This window comes from Oryza sativa, chromosome 2, assembly GCF_034140825.1.
Source record: "Oryza sativa Japonica Group chromosome 2, ASM3414082v1".
Classification (NCBI taxonomy): Eukaryota; Viridiplantae; Streptophyta; class Magnoliopsida; order Poales; family Poaceae; genus Oryza; species Oryza sativa.
Window position 1 is genome coordinate 20,951,736 of NC_089036.1, and position 18,927 is coordinate 20,970,662.

The 18,927-nt window shown below is 47.8% G+C and overlaps 1 protein-coding gene across 1 annotated transcript; it reads right to left on the bottom strand.

Moving 5' to 3' along the window:
• Positions 1-17,798: 17,798 nt before the first annotated feature.
• Positions 17,799-18,927, bottom strand: LOC4329612 (ethylene-responsive transcription factor ABR1). Its single transcript, XM_026023085.2, has 2 exons — positions 18,615-18,927; positions 17,799-18,512 (listed from the first exon to the last, which is right to left on the bottom strand). The coding sequence occupies exons 1-2, from the start codon at positions 18,832-18,834 to the stop codon at positions 18,064-18,066; spliced, it is 669 nt and encodes a 222-aa protein (XP_025878870.2). The 5' UTR covers positions 18,835-18,927; the 3' UTR covers positions 17,799-18,063.

The following is an 18,927-nucleotide window of genomic DNA, read 5'->3' on the forward strand; positions in this document are numbered from 1 at the left end:
CAATAAATTTAATGTTGCAATCAGATCATGATTTGGATAAGTAATTTAAGATAAAAATAAGTTTAAAGTAGTTTTGCACGTAAATCGGGTGCTGACGTCATGCTGACGTCAGCGCACGATTTTTTAAAGATTTTTATCGGGCGACCGATCCCTAGTCATCCCCCTGATTTGTTTAAAAATAAAAGACATAAGTTAGTTCCTGTTTTTCAGTTAGCGTTTTCTTGTGACTAAGATCTCGCTGATCGATCGTGGGATGGCGCGGTCAAGTGCGCGATTTTGGTATGTGTTTCCGTTTTGTAACAAACTCCTAGAGTTCGGAGTATAAATAAGAGATGAGAACCGGGAAAAGCTGCTAAGTCGTTCGCTGCACCAAAAAACCCTGTGTTTTGCTCTGTTTCAGTTTCGTCAGAGTTCTTCAGTTCTCTGTAGCTGTTCGACAACCTAAAGAAACAACGAGTTTTTCAGTGAAGTCCAATTAGAGAGCAGGTGAGATTCGAGTGCTAGGTTAGCCAATTCCAACATGCACCATGGCGTGCGCGTCCTCCCCGGCAAACGTCTCCGACGTGTTCGGGCGTGGCGGGCTTGTCCTTGGCCGGCGCCGTCTGCGCCGACCACCCCCGCCCCGCGTCCGCACTGCGGCGGCTTCTTGCTCCCTCCTCCCGCCACCTGCTGCTGCTTCGCCGGTTGTCTAGGTCAGAGAGGACGGGGAAAAGCGGCGAAGGTTGAGGACGAGGTGCGTGATGCGCCGAGGCGGTCGTTCTTCGCGTGGCCGGCGGGCACGACGAGGAGAAGAACGCGCTGCAGTCCACGGTCGCGTACGACGCCGAGGCCGACGCATGGGTGCCGCTCCCGGACATGGCGACGGAGCGGGACGAGGCCAGGGGGCTCTGCGTCAGTGGCATGTTCGTCGTCGTCGTTGTCGGCGGAGACGGAGCTCGCTCGGGCAGCCACGACGGCGCCGCCTCTGCCATGCACGCCTTGCTCCTCGCCGCCGCCTCCACCATGTACGGCGTCGGCGGGCGGCGGCGGCAGCGGCGTCAACACGCCCTCCACGGCATCCGCCCGGCGGCGCAACCACGAGGATGAAGACGACAACGATGACGAGTAGTCCGGCGAGGGGCGCGTCGTCGAGGCCTGGGCAAGGGGCCCGGATGAGTCCGTCTCCGCTGCCGACCGTCCGGGTGAGCTCCGCCTCCGCCGTGCAGGCCTTGCGTGGTTGCGCCAGCGAGAGAGAAGGTATGACATGTGGGTCCCACCATTATTGTAAAAAGAAAATGCTGACTGGGTTGTCACGCGTACACCACATAGGATAAAACTGCCCTGGATTTGGTCGAGGGGGTATTTTGTCCGGTATAAAAAGTTCGGGGTTAGTGATATCTGATTTTCGTGTCCAGGGAGTAATTCGGTTGACCGCGATAGTTCGGGAGGTAATTCGTACTTTTTTTCCTAACTATTGGAGTAATACTTTTTATGTCATATTGGTCCCAACACACCATAAATCATATTTTTGTCATTTGAAGTTTATAGAGCGCACATTGTGTTTTCTTTTTTTTTTCACTATTTCTATGGTCCTCTCCTTGCACTGACTTAAATATATGACGACAATACAACCAACTTTGAAATGCCAGGTTTGTTCAAAAGGACAAAATTTGTCCTTATCTTTCTCTGTGTTTAACATATTTTTGCAATGGCATTAATTAACTATATAGGAAAAAAAGAGATTTACTCCGGTTCAAAAAAAAAGTATATATGTCGAGGTACCGGTACTTCATGGTACCAAATCGTTTTCGATCTTTGGATCCAGCTAGGTAGGATAGACATTGTTAGATCCAACGATCGTAAATGATTTGGTACTGTGAGGTACCGGTACCTCGACATACTTTTTTATTAGACCGGAGCAAATCTCGGAGAAAAAAGAACTCAACGGACAACGGGAGCCCATATATGCTTATCTTTTCATTGAAAGAAAATCATACGGTTATATGCCCTATTCCCGCACAATAGACACATGTGCTCTCTTTGAAGTCCAGCACAATGGCGACGTATATGAATAGTACGAATGGAAGGTATCGGGTGCTTAAATCACTAGATTTCGTTGCATACTTGCTCTCTTGCTGCCGGACAAATATCACACAGCTGAGCAAGGAGCAATTGCCAAGACGGAAATTGTTGTTGTCAGACATCATAGAGCGATGGAAATCTAGTAGCTCATGAAGAGCATATTGTCCCCAGCAATGTGTGCACAAGTGCACAACACTTGGGCATGCGCAACGTCGGATTGTATGTACCGGTTAGACAAAGGGGTTGCCACATGCCAACCAGTATTAATGTAGCTTTTTTCCAATAATGAGATCAGCATTTTCAGTCTGTTTGGTCCTTTGCCATTGTTTGCCTTGCCAATTTTGGGCAGTGGCGAGATTTATAATTTACCAAAATTTTGGGAAAGGCGCTTGTTTTAGATTATTAATTGCTTCCAAATTTTTATTCAATGTCTATGCCAAACTTAATTAGCCAATTTGGTAATGATAAAGTTTTGCTAGAAATCAATGGTAGAGAGAGTATACGGCAATCCCAAATGTATTTGATATGATTTAGTTTGGCTAAGATCCAAAAAATCTCATTCCGTGTGACATCGTATAGTTGTCATTGTCAGTCATTTGACCGGTTATGTTCTAACTTTAGGGTGTGTTTAGTTCTTTGGATATAAAGTTTTTGAAATATACGGACACACATTTGTAGTATTAAACGCAGACTAATAACAAAACAAATTACATATTCCGCCTATAAACCGCGTGTAGCGCCCGTTCCGTCGTGGCGCCTAGTGGGAAAACTATCTCTTAAAAATCCTAAATGCGAAAATTGTTTCTTTGTTTGTTGTCTAGTACCCGTGCCATTCCAGATCTCAAATCCCCAATCCATCATCGAATCCAAACCCTAATCTCAAATCTGTCCCAAATCAAATCCTCTCGAAAAAGTCTGTTTTGTCTCCCTCGAGTTCATGGGCCGATCTCTTCTCCCCGGTCCATTTCCCTCTCAGCCCATCTCTCCTCTCCCCTCCATCCTTGCCCGCACGTGCGAGGCACGTGCGCCGCTCGGGTGCTGAGCAAGAGAGAGGGCTCGCTCTCTCTTTCTCTTCTCCCTCCCTCTCTGCTCTCGCTGCCGCTTCCCGCCGACGCCGCCCAAATCGCCGCGCCGTTGCTTCCCGCGCGCGCGCGCGCCGTGGTGGCCGACCGGCCAGTCGCCGCCGCCGTCAGTGCCTGCCGCGCCTGAGCCCGCGCCTGCCGCCCTGTAGCCGCGCCCTTCCAAACCGCCCCGCCGTCATCACCGTCATCATCGACCCGGTCCCGCCACTCCACGCGCATGCTTCCAAGGAATGGAGGCAGAGCTCCTCCTCCATCTGCCTCATCGCTCTCTCTCCCTCTTTCTTTTCCCAAAGAGGCAAGGGGCAAGCCCCCTTTCTTCCTTCTTTTTTCCCTTTTATCTTCCTCCGCCGGCGTCATGCCCTCTGTCGCAGTTTTGGCCTCGACCGCCGAGCGCCAACTCGCTCCTTGACCACCCTAGGTCGGTTTCCAAACCGACATTGCCCTCCTATTAAACCAAGGTGCCCTCCCTTCCTTTCCCTCTCCCATTCGCCTCGCACCACCGCGCCATTGCTGTCCCCTCTGTCTTTCTATCGCCAACCGCCGCCGTCGCGTGTGCCGGAGGAGCCGGTGCGCGCTACGACGCGGAAGGGGACTCCGGGCACTCGTCTTCTTCCTCTTCCCCGGCCCGAGGCCGGAGAGATCACTCCCGTGCCGTCGGCCTCTCGTCACAGCGCCCCGCCTCGTCTCGGTAGGGCATCCCTCCGTTCTCCCTCCTCGCTCCATCTCTTCCCCTTAGCTTTGAGTAGCAGCTCGAGTAATACCCCAGTAGCTAGTTGGCGCCACCCCAAGCCGCGCCGCCGCTCGCAGTAGGCTCGCCGCCGTCGCCGCCCGCGCTCGGTAGTAGCCGCCCGTCGCCGGCCTTCCTCGGCAATGACCAGTCCAATCCGACGCTAGAAACGGATTCCCGGAGTCGCGTAGATGCTCTAGCTCGCCCGAATCGATCTCCCGTCGCGCCGTCGCCGTTTTCCCATTCTCTCGCCGCCGGTTGCTGCCGCCGCAATCCGCCGCCGTCGAGCCTCCTCCGGCGAATCCGAGCAGTTGGCTCGTCTCCCCTCGTCCCGTGCAACCTCCCGGTGCGCTCGCCCTTGCCTGCATCGCTGTAGATCGCCCCGCCGCTCGCCGCCGCCGTCCGCTGTCTATTCCGGCCGACGTCGTCGTCTTCCTCTCGTCGGCCCACGTGGCTGCCACGAAGGTGCCACGTCGGCGCCACCTCGGCCGCGACCGGGTCAAGCTGACCCCGGTCCGCCGCTCCCCTCCGCCTCGCTCGCGCGCGCGGTCCACCGCGAGCCATGAGGCTGCACGTGGGCCCGCTGCATCCGCACCCACCGCGAGCCGCACGCGTGCATCGCGCCCCGCTCCAAACCCTAGCGCCACATCGCGTGCTCCTCGCTCACGGTGAGCCGAGACGCCGACAAGCGGGTCCCACTCGGGACCACGCGAGTTGGACCCGGCCCACCGGCTCCCTCTCTCCTCCCCTCCCGCGCGTGCCTTGGGCCGCCTTCTCGGGCTGGCTGGCCTATTCAGCTTGGCCGAGCCGCCCCTTTCTCTCGGGCCGCGCCCTAGCCGCCTGAGGGAAGTTTGTTTCCCCTCCCTCTTTCATTGCTAATTCAAAAAGGGTTTAAATAAATCCTTTTCTTTTAATCCAAAAATCCAATGATCTTAGAAATTCAATATCTTTTCAACCATACATCCGTTTGACTCCGTTCAACTTCCAAAATTCCTCAAACCTCGAGATCTATCTAATGGCATGCTTAGAGGTCAATAATAGAGCTTTAATTTCGCCGTTTGTTGAGTCGTCTCGTTCGCGTGTAGCTTCGGAGCCCGAAGACCCGGAGTGCGCGGTTTTCGAGGATCAAGCTCAAGATCTCGAGTAAGGCAAGTCACCTTTGATCATCTTGCACCTATAATTTAAATCTAAGTATTTCTTTTTCGCAAATATTGCATAAATAGGATTATCACGAGTAATTCGGCCACGGCTTGCGAGATAGCCTGCCGGCCCCCAATCCTAATTGCTACAATTACCCTCCTTGAATTATTGAACACTTAAACCTCCTTTGTCGACCGTTGTGCTTCGATGCACGGGCCTATAGGCACGCGCATCGGAACACCTCCCCTCAAATTTAAAATATCCAACGATGGGTAAAACTTGGGTTTTACAAAAGACTTGGAAAACCCGACACCTGGGTCGGTGCTTGCGAACTAAATGAATTTCCAAAATCGCAGATCAGGGAATATACCGGGAGTACGGTTTCCTGCTCTTGCACTTAAGGACCGTTTTCCTTGGAATTTCATCTGAACATAAGGCAAGTGCGACCACATGGGTGGAATGGGACGCCCCTGGCTGAGTAATTAGCTAATCGGAGGAGCCATGATGCCAAGAGACATGTGGATTCAACGGGGTGGTGCCGGGGGAACCCCCGGGCTTCGTGGCACAGTATGGTCTGGGACCTAACCTGATGTCGGTCTGGGACCCCTCTCGTTGGCATATGGTGAACCTGTGTCGGCTTTCGAAATGCCTTGTCATGAAAGCCTCAAGGTCTCCAGTCGTGGCCGTTCTGCACGGGCTGGGTGATCCGGGTTAGTAATGTCGTGTGGGTAAAGTGTACCCCCTCTGCAGAGGTTATTAAACTATTCGAACAGCCGTGCCCACGGTCATGGGCGGACGTGAGGTGACTCCTAGCGTAGTTTTGTTTGACTACTGCTTTGTGAAACTGCTGTTGTGGAAAGGGTTCGATGTTGGGAAAATCTGCGGCTGATGGGATCAGCTAGGGCCGGGTGGCTGTATGAAAGCCGTTGGCCGGGTGCCAACCTTGAATCAATTAAAAGACTGATACATTGCACATACTCCGACCGGACGAGACGCACTGTCTTATCCGTGTCGTTTGAGAAGCACTCACTTAGTTGTTTCAAAAAGGAGTTTAAATAAAATCAATTGCAAAAACAACAGCCTTTTCTTTGAAGCCTGCATTAAACACTTAATTCCCATGGCTTGCTGAGTACTCATGTACTCACCCTTGCTTTATATAAATAATCCCCCCTAGTTGCTGAAGAAGATGAAGTGGATCCCGCTGACGAGGAGTTCTTCCAAGAGCAAGTCGGCTACGATGAGTTTTAGGGTTTCGGTTTAGTTCCCAAGTCGCGCCTGTGATGATTGGTCCAAGTCTTGGCTTCCGTTTTCCCTTTTGTAATGCAGTTGTGAGCTCGGGATCTGTCCGCAGCCCAACATAACTGTACTCCTACTCTGTAATAAAGAAACTTCTGTTGCTGTGATATTCTGTCTTCCTGTGATACCAGCACTGTTTCCTAGGACTGGTATCGATTAACAGGTTAATTTGGAGCGTCACGGGCTAGTTCCGTTCGGGGCTAGTTCGGGGCGTGACACCGCGAGACAAATTTATTAAGCCTAATTAATATGTCATTAGCAAATATTTACTGCGGCATCACATTGTTAAATCATGGCGTAATTAGGCTCAAAAGATTCGTCTCGCAATTTACATGCAAACTGTGCAATTGGTTTTTTCCCACATTTAATGCCCCATGCATGTGTCCAAACATTTGATATGACGTTTTTGTTCAAAATTTTCTAGGATCTAAACAAAGCCTTAGATTATATAGAAACTTGCTTCCACCTCACATATTCCAGCTCTCCTTTTTCAAACTTAAAAATTTTGTTACTAACTCAATATTGGTAGTAGGCTAGTAGCACCTGAGATCCTGGGTTCGACTCCCCATGGGAGCGAATTTTCCAGGATTTAACGGCGTTGTGCTTTCAGTGGTAGCCGACTTACCCGTCGACGGTGAGACGCCTGTGGTGACTTCGTCAATTTCTCTAGGATTTGCCGGCCCAGTCTTCGAAGATGCTCATAGGGGTAGGGTTTGCGTGCGTGTGTTCATAGGGGTGAGTGCGCGTGCGTTGTGAGTGTGTGTTGTACTGTGTAATTCTAAAATGGGGCTAAAAAAACATATATTTTCACACACAAACCTCAGATAAGCATGAGATGGGCCTAGCCTTACACCGTTACAATATGTACGTGCATGCATGAAGCATGCCATCCGCAATATAGGTCCATGAGGCCACACGCCGTGGTAATGTTGCGTTCAATTTGCAGCCCACTCTGTCGCAGTTGACATAAAGGCCCAGAGCCTCTTTTTTTTTTTAAGCCAACAAAACATACATACACATTATAACAGTTGCTAGCTAGCCTATCAGAATTGAGAAATTTCATGGGTGTAGTTATATTTATGGCGCCATATTTTTCATCAAAAAATAGTCGGCATGTATTTACATTGTAAGTCCCTAAATTACATATGTAATTTTAGTGTATTTACAATGTAAGTCTTAAAATTTCATATGTAAGTACTAAAATTACATATGTAAATTCGAAAATTACATACTAATTACATATGTAAGTGGGGTGTAAATGAGGTGTAACTACTGTGTAAGTGGCTGAAAGAAAATTGACTGTAGCATATGGCGTCATATTTCTAGCAACTCCGAATTTCATGGTTTGAGAAATTAAGTACCTCAAGGTACATAAATTTTATACTAAAAAATTTAGTACAATGTAGTAGCTAACAAAATAAACATATTAGGATATACATTAGAAACTATAGTAGCTCTTGATATCTTCTTAAGAATGGTAAAATTACCCATCAAATTTGGTAGTACTATTGAAGGTTTGCATTTTTCAAAGTACTGTCAGAATTTAATAAGATTGCAAACGGTCGCACGCGTCTACGATCAGAACCCGGTGCTAAGAAACAAAATGAGTATACATATACGAATACAAGATCATGCGGTGGAGTAGATCTAGAGACATGGAGTATATAGTTATTAGGATCGGGAGTCATTGGGAGTTCATCAAATCTGCCTCAGCCCATACACCCTTGCAGGTCCCATTCATCCTGAACAACGAGTCCCCTCTGTTCCTGCACCGGCGAATCGCGTGATCTCCACGGTGGCAGGCGATCGGCATCTGCAGTGGCTCTTGCGACCGTTCGCCTTGGAAGGCGTTCAAATGATGTTCCAGAAGGTGAGGCTTGATGTCAGCTATCAAAATTGCTCGGTTGGTGTTTCCGCGGTTGTTTCAGGCCATGCACCGAAATTCGATCAAACACTAGCTTGCACACATTTTTGTTTTTCAAATTTGTATCATAAACCGGCACTGGACGGCCAGATCACACGTGCATCACTCTTTGGCTTCCGCCCTTGGTGAGGTGAGTTTTGGAGCAAGCAAGCTAGACCAGTCAAGGCTTAACATTGCTCTCCTAAACTACAGATAAAGTTTGGGTCTGAAAGCCAAAACTTGGTTGAAACATCAACATGTGTAATATAACTGTTCATTCAAATCTAACAAGCTTAAGCCTAAACAAAGAGGGTCGTAATTTATCTCCCGTTTTATTCTCTTTCTTCACTTCTCTCTTCTTTATGTTGATGTGAATTTTTTAGAGTCTGCTGACTAAACTTATTTTACCCGCTCTAACAAATCCTTCTCATTTAACAGTTCGGGAAACGTGCGCATGAAAAATGAGGTAGTAGAAGATAAAAAAAAGGGAAGTTCCAAACACACAGTAAAGCAAGATGTAATATTCAGCATTCAGCAATTGTTAAGTCTTCCGACATTTTTTAGATGAACCGTTGTGAAAACACAAAGTGGAACACTAAGCAAAAAAGTGGAAATCAACTAGGAAATTTTAGCTTAGTCACAACTAGCTCCATCTTATCTCCCCTGGCTCTGGACAAGCACATGTCGCTATGGCATTCCAAGAATCAATTATGTTATAGTGTTCGGTGCTCTGCATGGTTAGCTCTACTGAAAATCAGGCGAACGTATCCTCTGCCATTGATACTAGAATGGCATAGAGCTACAGTACTCTTTACCACTAGCTATTTTCAACCGTTAGATTAAACGTGGATGGATGAGATTGGTCGCTATAGTACTCAACAGTAAATCAATACAGTGCTAGCAACAGTACTTTTACACTGTTTGCACAGTACCTTCATTGTGCTTATATCAGAACACTGTAGCTCCTCCCCTTTTTACTGTCTCTCGGTCATTCTCTCCCTAATGTTAGACAATGTGAATCCGAAAATCAGGTTGAGTTAACAGCATTGTTGCAAGCACAGGCACATCCGCAGTACTGTCAGGCACCCACTCCTATTTTGTCAAAAAGAAAACATTGGACGACAGAAGTTCTGCCAGATATATTATAAGAAATAAAGAATGCCATTGTTACAATCAACAGAGAGGAAAAAAGACATGTCAGAGACCAGAGCTCTCAAAACAGCGCACCATATATATGCATCGCCTTACATAACTGCAAGATTTCTTTTAAAAAAATTGTTAAGGGCCCCTTTGAATCACAGGATTGAGAAAACGTAGGAATAGGAAAAAGATTTTGATAGGACTGTAAGTGTAAAACAGAGGATTGCAAAATACAGAAAAAACACAGGAATAACCGTTTGATTGAACCACAGGAAAAACACAGGAATTGGATAAAAGATATAGACTCAAAGGAAAGTTAGCAAGAGGTTGAAGCTCTTACTAAATTTCCTCCAAAATCTCTATAGGATTGTCCATTCCATAGGAATTTCAAAGGATTAGATAGGATTCAATCCTTTGTTTCAAAGGGCTTCATAGGAAATTTTCCTATAGGATTAAAATCCTCTAAAATTCCTATGTTTTTTCTCCAAATCAAAGGGGCCCTAAGAGATTAGGCCCTGTTATATAGTCTTGGAGTCACAAATCCAACGAGGTGGTCAACAAAAACTGAGTACGTACCTATTAAGAAGGTGCAGTGTTCATGACCATATATTCCACCATGCAAATTGTTGCAACTAGATTTAGGATTGGGAGTTATCAGAATCTCGCAGCACCTGGACTCCATGTATTTAACTGCATTATATCGATCCAAGTTGAACATTGAAGGTCATTTGGTTTCGCCAATATAGATGGGTGGCGCAGTAAGAGAACAATATGGAAAGGTTCATGCGCAAACTACAAGGAGACAAGAAAAATTTGGGCACCGTTGGTACACACAACGTATATGCGCACAAAATTTTTGAAGTGATGTCCATGTTTAAGTTCCCAGGCAAAAAATAGCCATTGCCACAAACCAAAGTATGTCATCTAATCTCCATTTCCATGTATCCGCGACTTGTCTGACCGAAGGAAAAATTTGGAGATTGAGTGAATCTAGCTTAGGTCCTGTTTAAGTTCCCATGCAAAAATTTTACACCCGGTTATATCGAACGTTTAGACACATGTATGGAGTATTAAACATAGATAAACAAAAATAACTAATTACACAGTTTGCGTGTAAACTACAAGACGAATTTTTAAGCCTAGTTAGTCCATGATTTGACAATGTGGTGCTACAGTGAACATTTGCTAAAGACAGATTACTTAGGCTTAATAAATTCGTCTCGCAGTTTACAGGCGGAACTGTAATTTGTTTTGTTATTAGTCTACATTTAATACTTCAAATGTGTGTCCGTATATCGGATGTGACACGCCAAAACTTTACACATCTAAACACCCCCTTACATTTGTTGTTGCTTGATGCACAAACTAATTAACCATGCTACAAAATCGCAGTTAGAACCCCAATAGGGTCTTGTACAATTTTAATCTGGCCCATCATGGTCACTGCACGGAAATTGAAGAATCCAGTACTATGATGAAATTGTACATGAGGATGTTAAAAAACAAGAAATTGCACATGAGGTATCAGCTACTACAGCATATAGTAGACTATTATACTATCTTCAGTTGAGATAGCTACCATACTTCAATATCTCATTAAACCACTACAAACCCGTAATAGCGTGTAATTATATATATAACAAGCAACAAGCCAAAGTCAAGGAGGCCTCTACCGACTAAAGTCACATACAAACAACCAATCGTAGAGAGGTAGAAGCCTAGAGGATGAATCCAATGGGAGATAATAGGTTATAAACAATGGCGACCATGCATATGAATAATTAGAAATGGAAGGTATCAGGACCTCAAAGCAACGGACATCATTGCATTGCCACACTCTTGTTCTCGTAACTGTGCCATCTATGCTGATCCTTTGTGTACCCAGGCATTTAGCTAGTTAATTAGAGGAGGTGTGTCGGAAGTGGCCAACAAAATATTGGGATCCATAAATAGGAGAACCGTTGGAAGAGTGGGTGATTTTCAGCCCCAATTGTTTTTGATGATCCTAATTCAAGATTATTGGGGTTAAATTTTAGATCTCTCTTGCAGATGCTCTTATCTAAAGTAGTGAAAAAACTAAACTTTTTCACCACCAGAATGCGCCACATCATCGGGAAAATTATGTCCGTCCTATGTACCACACATTCAATCCCTAACGTTGCATCTAAAAGAGATGTAGTCAAAAGGTGGCTTGGGCTTCGACCCAAAATATGAAGAGGACAAGAAAAATCGTACTATGCCTCGAGCTTACACTATGGACCATGGCCACAGGCGACACTTCCTTTTCGCTCTCCGATTGAGTTGAGGAGGAAGTGCTGACGCAGCCCTTGTCGCTCCAAATGTGGGACGCATGCCACGATGCTCACCGCTCACCGCACATGTCCTCCGCTTCCATGTCGAGGCCGCCGGTGCCTCACATCGTGATCTCGTCCTTCTCGTCTGCACTGCCTCCTCGGAGACTTAGTCGATACTTTAGCCATAAGTTCACACCACAGGACGAAGATGAGGAAACATTAATTGGAGCCCCGTGCCCCCTCCGCGGTCACCTAATCCTCATCACCGGCCGCCACTCCCTTCTCTCCCGTCAGATCCGACGACGAGTTGGCCGCATCATGCCCTAGCTACCACGGCAGTACGGCATAAGCTTGAGCTCCCGATGAACTTGCTGTGTCGGGCTGAGTCCATCAGCCTGTCCTCTCAAGTTTAATCGCGTGAGGTGAGGATTATCTTATCAGAGAAAGGGGGTGAAGAGACAGATAATGTGAGAGGGTGAGCGGTCAAAAAGATAACAAAAGAAAGAAGCTAGCCAGTGAGTCGTCATGTAGTTCCGTGTCTGGCTGTTACCAGCAAGAGTTACTGTGGTTAGAAAATAGTACTACAATGCAACAGGTGCGTCTCACTGAGATAATTGATGGCATTATCCCAGTAACAGGCATGATGTAGTTTGATCAGCAAGGACGCTAGCCAATTTAAGTGCTTTCTAATAATGCATTAATTAAATACAAAATAACACTGATTTTTTTACTGAGAGTAAATTTTTGTAAACTTGTAGGAAAATATATTGTTGCAGTGCAACAACATGATTAGAATAACAGAATATAGGAAATATAAATAAAGAAAGAAGGGAGATAAGAGGGGGAAAAGAGAGAGGGTGGTGATGTGGTCTCTCTGACATGTGGAGCTCACGTGGGTCCCATGCTGACTCAGCCGTCACGTCGGATAAAACTAGGGTTAAAATTACCAAGGGACATAAAGTGAATGGTTTTGTAAGTTGAGGGATGTCTTATATCTTGTTTTGTGGTAACTCAATGACAAATTGAGGGACCTTCGGTGTACTTTTTTCTATTCTAACCTGACAATATATCCTTTTCGATTTAGAAATGCAGCCCACTCTGGATGCGGCTTCCCTGTTCCTGTGTTATGTTCCCCTCCCTGTCCCTGCCAGATGTCCTCTCTCTATTGGCTACTGCTTTTCTAGTGGACCCAGGCCATGCGCTCGTTTTCTTTTTTAACGTAAACGACGTTAACATCCAGGATGGCTCGTTTCTGATTGGTGCCGAGGTTGCCGACCAATGTTCCACGCTCCAAATGGTGAGCTGTGACATGGAAGCAACGCAGCCGGAGTGGCCGACGCCGCCGGAGGCCGCGGTGACCAAGACAGGGTGTCCAGGGCGGCGCTCATCATCTTGAGCAAGTGCGGTGACAGCACGGAGAGTGGCAGAGATGCACCCACCGCCGCTATGGATCCATGAAGTAAAAAAAAATCCTAGCGCCTAGGAAATTTCGAAGACACTCAATCCCCCACCGAACGCCCGAACGCCACGACTTCTCCGGCGAGATCACTTGCTCATGTGATTCTTTTAGTTTACTAGCACATATCATCTTAAATTCTTAAGTATTACCAGAAATTGATTGCAGGAATGGTCGAACCATGCCTGGCTACCCTTGTCTCCTTCATCGTCCTCTCCAACAACGATATCCTCCTCATCAACAAATCAACAATTAATGGCCTCAACTTCTGTGTGTCACCCGCCCGAGGTCGGGATGGATGCTATGGGAGGTCACATTCTTCAACGTTAGCTTCAACTCCCTCGCTGGCCCGCTCCCACCGGAGGTGCCCGGGATGCAGAAGGTGGAGTAGCTCGATGTCGCGCACAACCACCTCTTGGGCACCGTGCTGGAGGCCGTGCGGCCTCCCCCTGCTCAGGAACTTCACCTCTCCTACAACTTCACTGGTAAGCAGCCGTCCTGCACACGCATATTGCCCATCGATGGCAATGGTAAGCACTGGAAATTGCCTTGCCTACCCAATTGCCCCACCTAGGGCACGCCGCTGCAGTGTAAGGGAATTAGGGAAAGAAAACGGAGATTGCTGCTGTTTGCTTCAAAAAGAAACGGAGAGGTTAAGCCGTTTAGATGAAAAAAAAAGGAGCGTAAGGCCCTGGGCCCGCTGGAAAAGCGATCGCCAATAGAGCGAGGACACCTGGCAGGGGACAGAGATAGAAACACACAGTCAGAACAGGAAGCCGCATCCGCCCACTCTGTCGCAGTTTGACATGGAGATGGAGGCCCAGAGGCCAGAGCCATGCAAGAGATGGCATTTACCCTGCTTCAGAAGATCGCCGGCCTCCTCGCCGCCATCGCCAGCCTGCCGTCGCCCGCGCGCGCTCGTCGACAGCTACACGACCGGTGCCGCGGCCAGCGACAGGGCGACAGGATGCCCGTGCGCGCCGCGCGCCGCGGCCGACGTCACCGACCTGGAGCTGGAGGCGCGCGATCGACCTCGCCGCGTACGACGTGGTCTTCCTGGCGGCGGCCGCGGGGAAGGTTGAGGGCGCCGTACGTGGCGCACCTGGGATGGGAAACCACATGGCGGCTGGTCGATAGTGGACGTGGAGCCCGCGCGGGCCGGGTTCGACGTGCTGGCCGTGTGCCACTACCCCCGACGGCGCGACGCGCGCGATGACCAACTCCATCATCCTCGCGCGCAAGGCGGCGGACGATGAGCCACGACGGAAGAAAACAGTCAGTCGATAAATTGAGGGGGTGTTGATCCCACCTCAAAATTTAAACACATGCATGAAATATTTAATATAGACTTAAAAAAATAGCTAATTGCACAGATTACGACTAATTTGTGAGACGAATCTTTTAAGCCTAATTGTTCCATGATTTGACAATATAATGCTACAGTAAATATTTACTAATGACGGATTAATTAGGCTTAATAAATTCGTCTCGCGGTTTACTAATTGATTCTATAATTAGTTTTTTTATTAGTGTCTGAATACCCCAATCGATACCCTATATAATACCCGATGTAGCATGTCAAAATTTTATATCCTAGGTCTAAACACCCCCTTATTAGTAGAGCATTTTGTATAACTCGATATTGGGCTATGGATGTGGACTGGAGCTTCAATTCAACCAGGGCGTGCTTGACTCTACTGTCACGTGCTATTCGATTGCTTCAACTCTCTCTTGACTTGGAAGGACGTGTCCAAGTGATAAAACGATTGGAGCATATCAATTTTGCTATTTGCTCACCAAGATGCGTGAATTCCACTTTTTTTTTCACTCTGATAAGGATTCACCTCAATGTTTTTTTTCAAAAAATTTTAAATACTCCATTGGATGAGAGGAGTTTTGTAAGAAAAGGAGGGTATTAATTAATGAATGCAAAAGTCATACAAAAATCATGTGGTACAAAGGAACCCAAATTCATAACGTTCTTTGTTGCTCTTAATCTATACCATATGTTGTTGGATCTAGCAGTTACAAATTCTTTCCGTAAGAGGCGACACCTAAAATAGCAAAACGCATGTAGTAACCTTTTAGATAATGTGTTGATCTTAGGTTATATCGGCCCAATCATATGAAAAAGCTCATAGGAGTAGGGAGTGTATTCATATGGGTAAGTTTGTGTGCGTGTAGGTGAGCATCTGTGTTAGTACCGTGTTTCTTAATAAAAAGATTGCTTCCTCCGTATTTAAAATATATGGGATTGTTGAATTTATTTAGTCAAACTTTTAAAACTTTGATAAATGGAAAATATACAAATCATATGGGTAGATTTTTCTTCATAAGTATTTCTACATTATTATATAATTATATTAGATATTATCGTTATTTACTAATGGAAGGATAGTTGTCAAAGTTGCAGACTAACATCAGATAAAATCAAGAGTATTACTTTGATAAATGGAAAATATACAAATCATATGGGTAGATTTTTCTTCATAAGTATTTCTACATTATTATATAATTATATTAGATATTATCGTTATTTACTAATGAAAGGATAGTTGTCAAAGTTGCAGACTAAAATCAGATAAAATCAACAGTACTGGAAGTAAGGTCTCATTTTGACAAGGAGGTAACAAAGGGTGGTTATTCCAGTTGGTGCACGCCTAACTTATACCAAAGTCAGGCGTCCATGTGGACAAAAATTGAGTCCATATATCCAGCGTGTACTCTTAGGATAAGAATATTGCCTGTTATTAGTTAAAGATGACAGCCTAAGTTCATATGTAATTGTTCAGTTCAAGGAAAAACGTAATCAGAGTGAAGATTTATACGACAGTAGTATACTATATAGGAGTATGTACAAAGAAACACGAGGAAATTTTATTTTTAGAAATTAAAACATCACCAAACAGTGGTACCGATAATATCCAACAAAATGCAACATCATTATCCAAACAAAAAGAAGAAAAATGCTATACCACCATCTTAAAATAAAACAAAAATAGCGAAACAAAACGAAGTGCTCTAGTCTAGTCTAGTTCTATGGACTAGGAAAGTATAGATGGACACGGCGATTCCCATCTCCGTGTGCTCGTTTTCTCCCTCCTTTTCTCCTACTATTCCCATCCCAGTATCCCACCCATTCTCTGTTCCGTACTTCCGTTGCACCCATGGCTCCCACGAAGCAGAGGAGTCAGCCGCGCGCGGCCAGGCGCGTCGCGGACGGCGACGGCGGCGGAGGTGGAGGTCCAAGAACCCACCAAGACACCGTGTTCGCGCCGGCGACGACGAACCGAGATCTTCCGCGCCATCCCGGTGCGCGATCGATCGACGGCGAGCACGACACGTGAATACGTGACCCTGCCACGGGGGGCGCGCGGGCGAGACGCCTCCTCCGGGAAGCTGAGCGCGGCGGCGTCGTAGCCGCGCGCGTCCTCGGCCGCCGCCCCACTTGCCCCCACAGCCGTCACCTGACCCCGCGCTCCGCCGCCGCCGCCGCATCCGGCGCCACCACTGATCCCTCGCTTGCTTCGCCGGGCGTGACTACCTCGCACTGTACACGTAAAACATCGGTAGACGACACAGCAGCTAGCCACGTACGTACGTGAGCATCCGTTCGCTAGCCGGGAGCAACGCGGGAGAGGAAACGGAGGTACCCGCGCCGCGGAGACGACCCCGACCAGCTCCTCCTCCGGCATGACGCGGCGGCACGACCAACGACGGCGCGGGCAGAGCGGCGCACCGCCGCCCAACGTCGCGCCACCTCCACGTCCGTCGTCGGCAATGGCGCGCGTCAGCGCAGCCACGATGGCCGCCGGGCCCGTCTCCGCCATTGAACTGCTGTGTCCCCCAGTGACAAGCACTAGCACATGACCTTGCTGAGGAAATGATAGGTGGGCGGGCGAGTCCAATTTATAGTGGACTTTGTCAGTGAAGCCGATGATCTATCTCTATCTGGTCGGGACGGGGGCTCGATCGGTGACGCGTGGCCAACGCGATATGGAAAAGAAGGTAGGGAAATTCGTGCAGACACGGTGGCATCCATGAGTATGGAAAAACATGGGCAGCGTTCCCATGGAATGGAACTTCCAGAAGCTGCTCGTCATTTCCCAGCTCGGAAGTCGGGGACGGATGGATTTGTCACCTCAGTGCAATTGGCAGGGAGTCTTTCAGAAGATATGATTTTTATTAGTGGAGCATATGGAAGCTTCCTAAATATTTTGTAGGTGTGTCATATATTGTCTGAGCTTTAATAATATATTTTTGGATCTTTAAATTTATTCAAGATGACATATAGGTGCAAACCTATTTCAATCCACTCCGTACAATAACGTGGCATATTATTGTGATGTCAAATATGTTAGTAGGACCTAAATATCAGTCACATAAAAAAATAAAATTCAAAACAAGAGAGGAGAAAATGATGTTATTATTTTTTTAAAATAAAACTAAAAGAGAGAGGAGAGAGAGAAGTAAAGGACAGTTCTTAAATTGTTTGTACATGACTGCCATGTAGGTTCCACCTATCACCACCTGAGCACCTTCATAGTATAACCAAGTCAGCCGTCCACGTGGATAAAAATTAGGGAGTAATGTACTCTTATCTGAAGAACTGATTTTGTAATGATGGTCGAAATTTATGAAATTATCCAGTTCAAGAAGAATCTAAACAGAATGAAGATGTAGACGACACGAGGATATATGTACAGAGAAACACAAGTAACTTTTATTTAGAAATATATTAAAACATCACCAAACAGTACTACCGATAATATCGAACAAAATGCAGCAGCATTATCCAAGAAGAACGAAAAGAAGAAGAAAAGAAAAGGCTACACCACCAACTTAAAACAAAATAAATACTACTATGCCGAAAAAAAACGAAATGCGAGTCTAATTCAAGTTCTGTGGACTAGGAGTACCCGGGACGACGATTCCCATCTCTCCAGCCCTTTTTGTCTCGCGCGCTATTCCCTCCCGTTCTCTGCTCCGTTGCCTCCATGGCTCCCACCAAGCAGAGTCGTCGCCGCCGCCGCGACGGACCGCGATGGCGGCTGCGGCGGTCCGAAGGTCCACGAACCCAGAAAGCGAGCGTTCGAGATCGACGGCGGCGAGCAGGACATGTGATCGACATCGTGACCCTGCCACGGGCGGGACACCTCCTCGGGGAAGTTGAGCTTGGCGCGGCGCCCGCGGAAGCGTAGCGCGGCGGCGTCGTAGGCGCGCGCCGCGTCCTCGGCGGTGCGGAAGGTGCCCAGCCAGACGCGCGCCGCCTTCCTCGGGTCCCTGATCTCCGCCGCCCACTTGCCCCACGGTCGCCGCCTCACCCCGCGGTACCTGCGCGCTGTCGCCGGCGCCGCCACCACCACCGCCGCCGCCGCCTCGGCCACGTTTGCCCCGCCGGCGTGATCTCCCGCTGTAAATTAAACATCGCAGTACACAACACAACATAAACACACATCATCATCATCCGTTCCGCGGGTCGAGCAGCACAGGATGGAGCAACAAACAGAGGTACCGGAGACGACGCCGACCATCTCCTCCTCCCGCGCAACGTCGACGCGCCGCCCGCCGCCTGTTCCCGCCCGCGGCGGCACGACCAACGACGGCGCGGGCGGCGGCACGCAGACGCCGCCGCCGCCTCCACGCCCGCCGTCGGCAATGACGCGCGTCAGCGCAGCCACGATGGCCGCCGTCTCCGCGGCCTCGAAGAGCGCCGCCATTGCCGGCGGCCGCATCGATCAAGATTATATTCAAGAACGCTGTCCGTCCAGTGGGATTTCGCGTGGCGACGTCGAGATCGAACGTGCACTTGATCTTGCTGAGGGCAT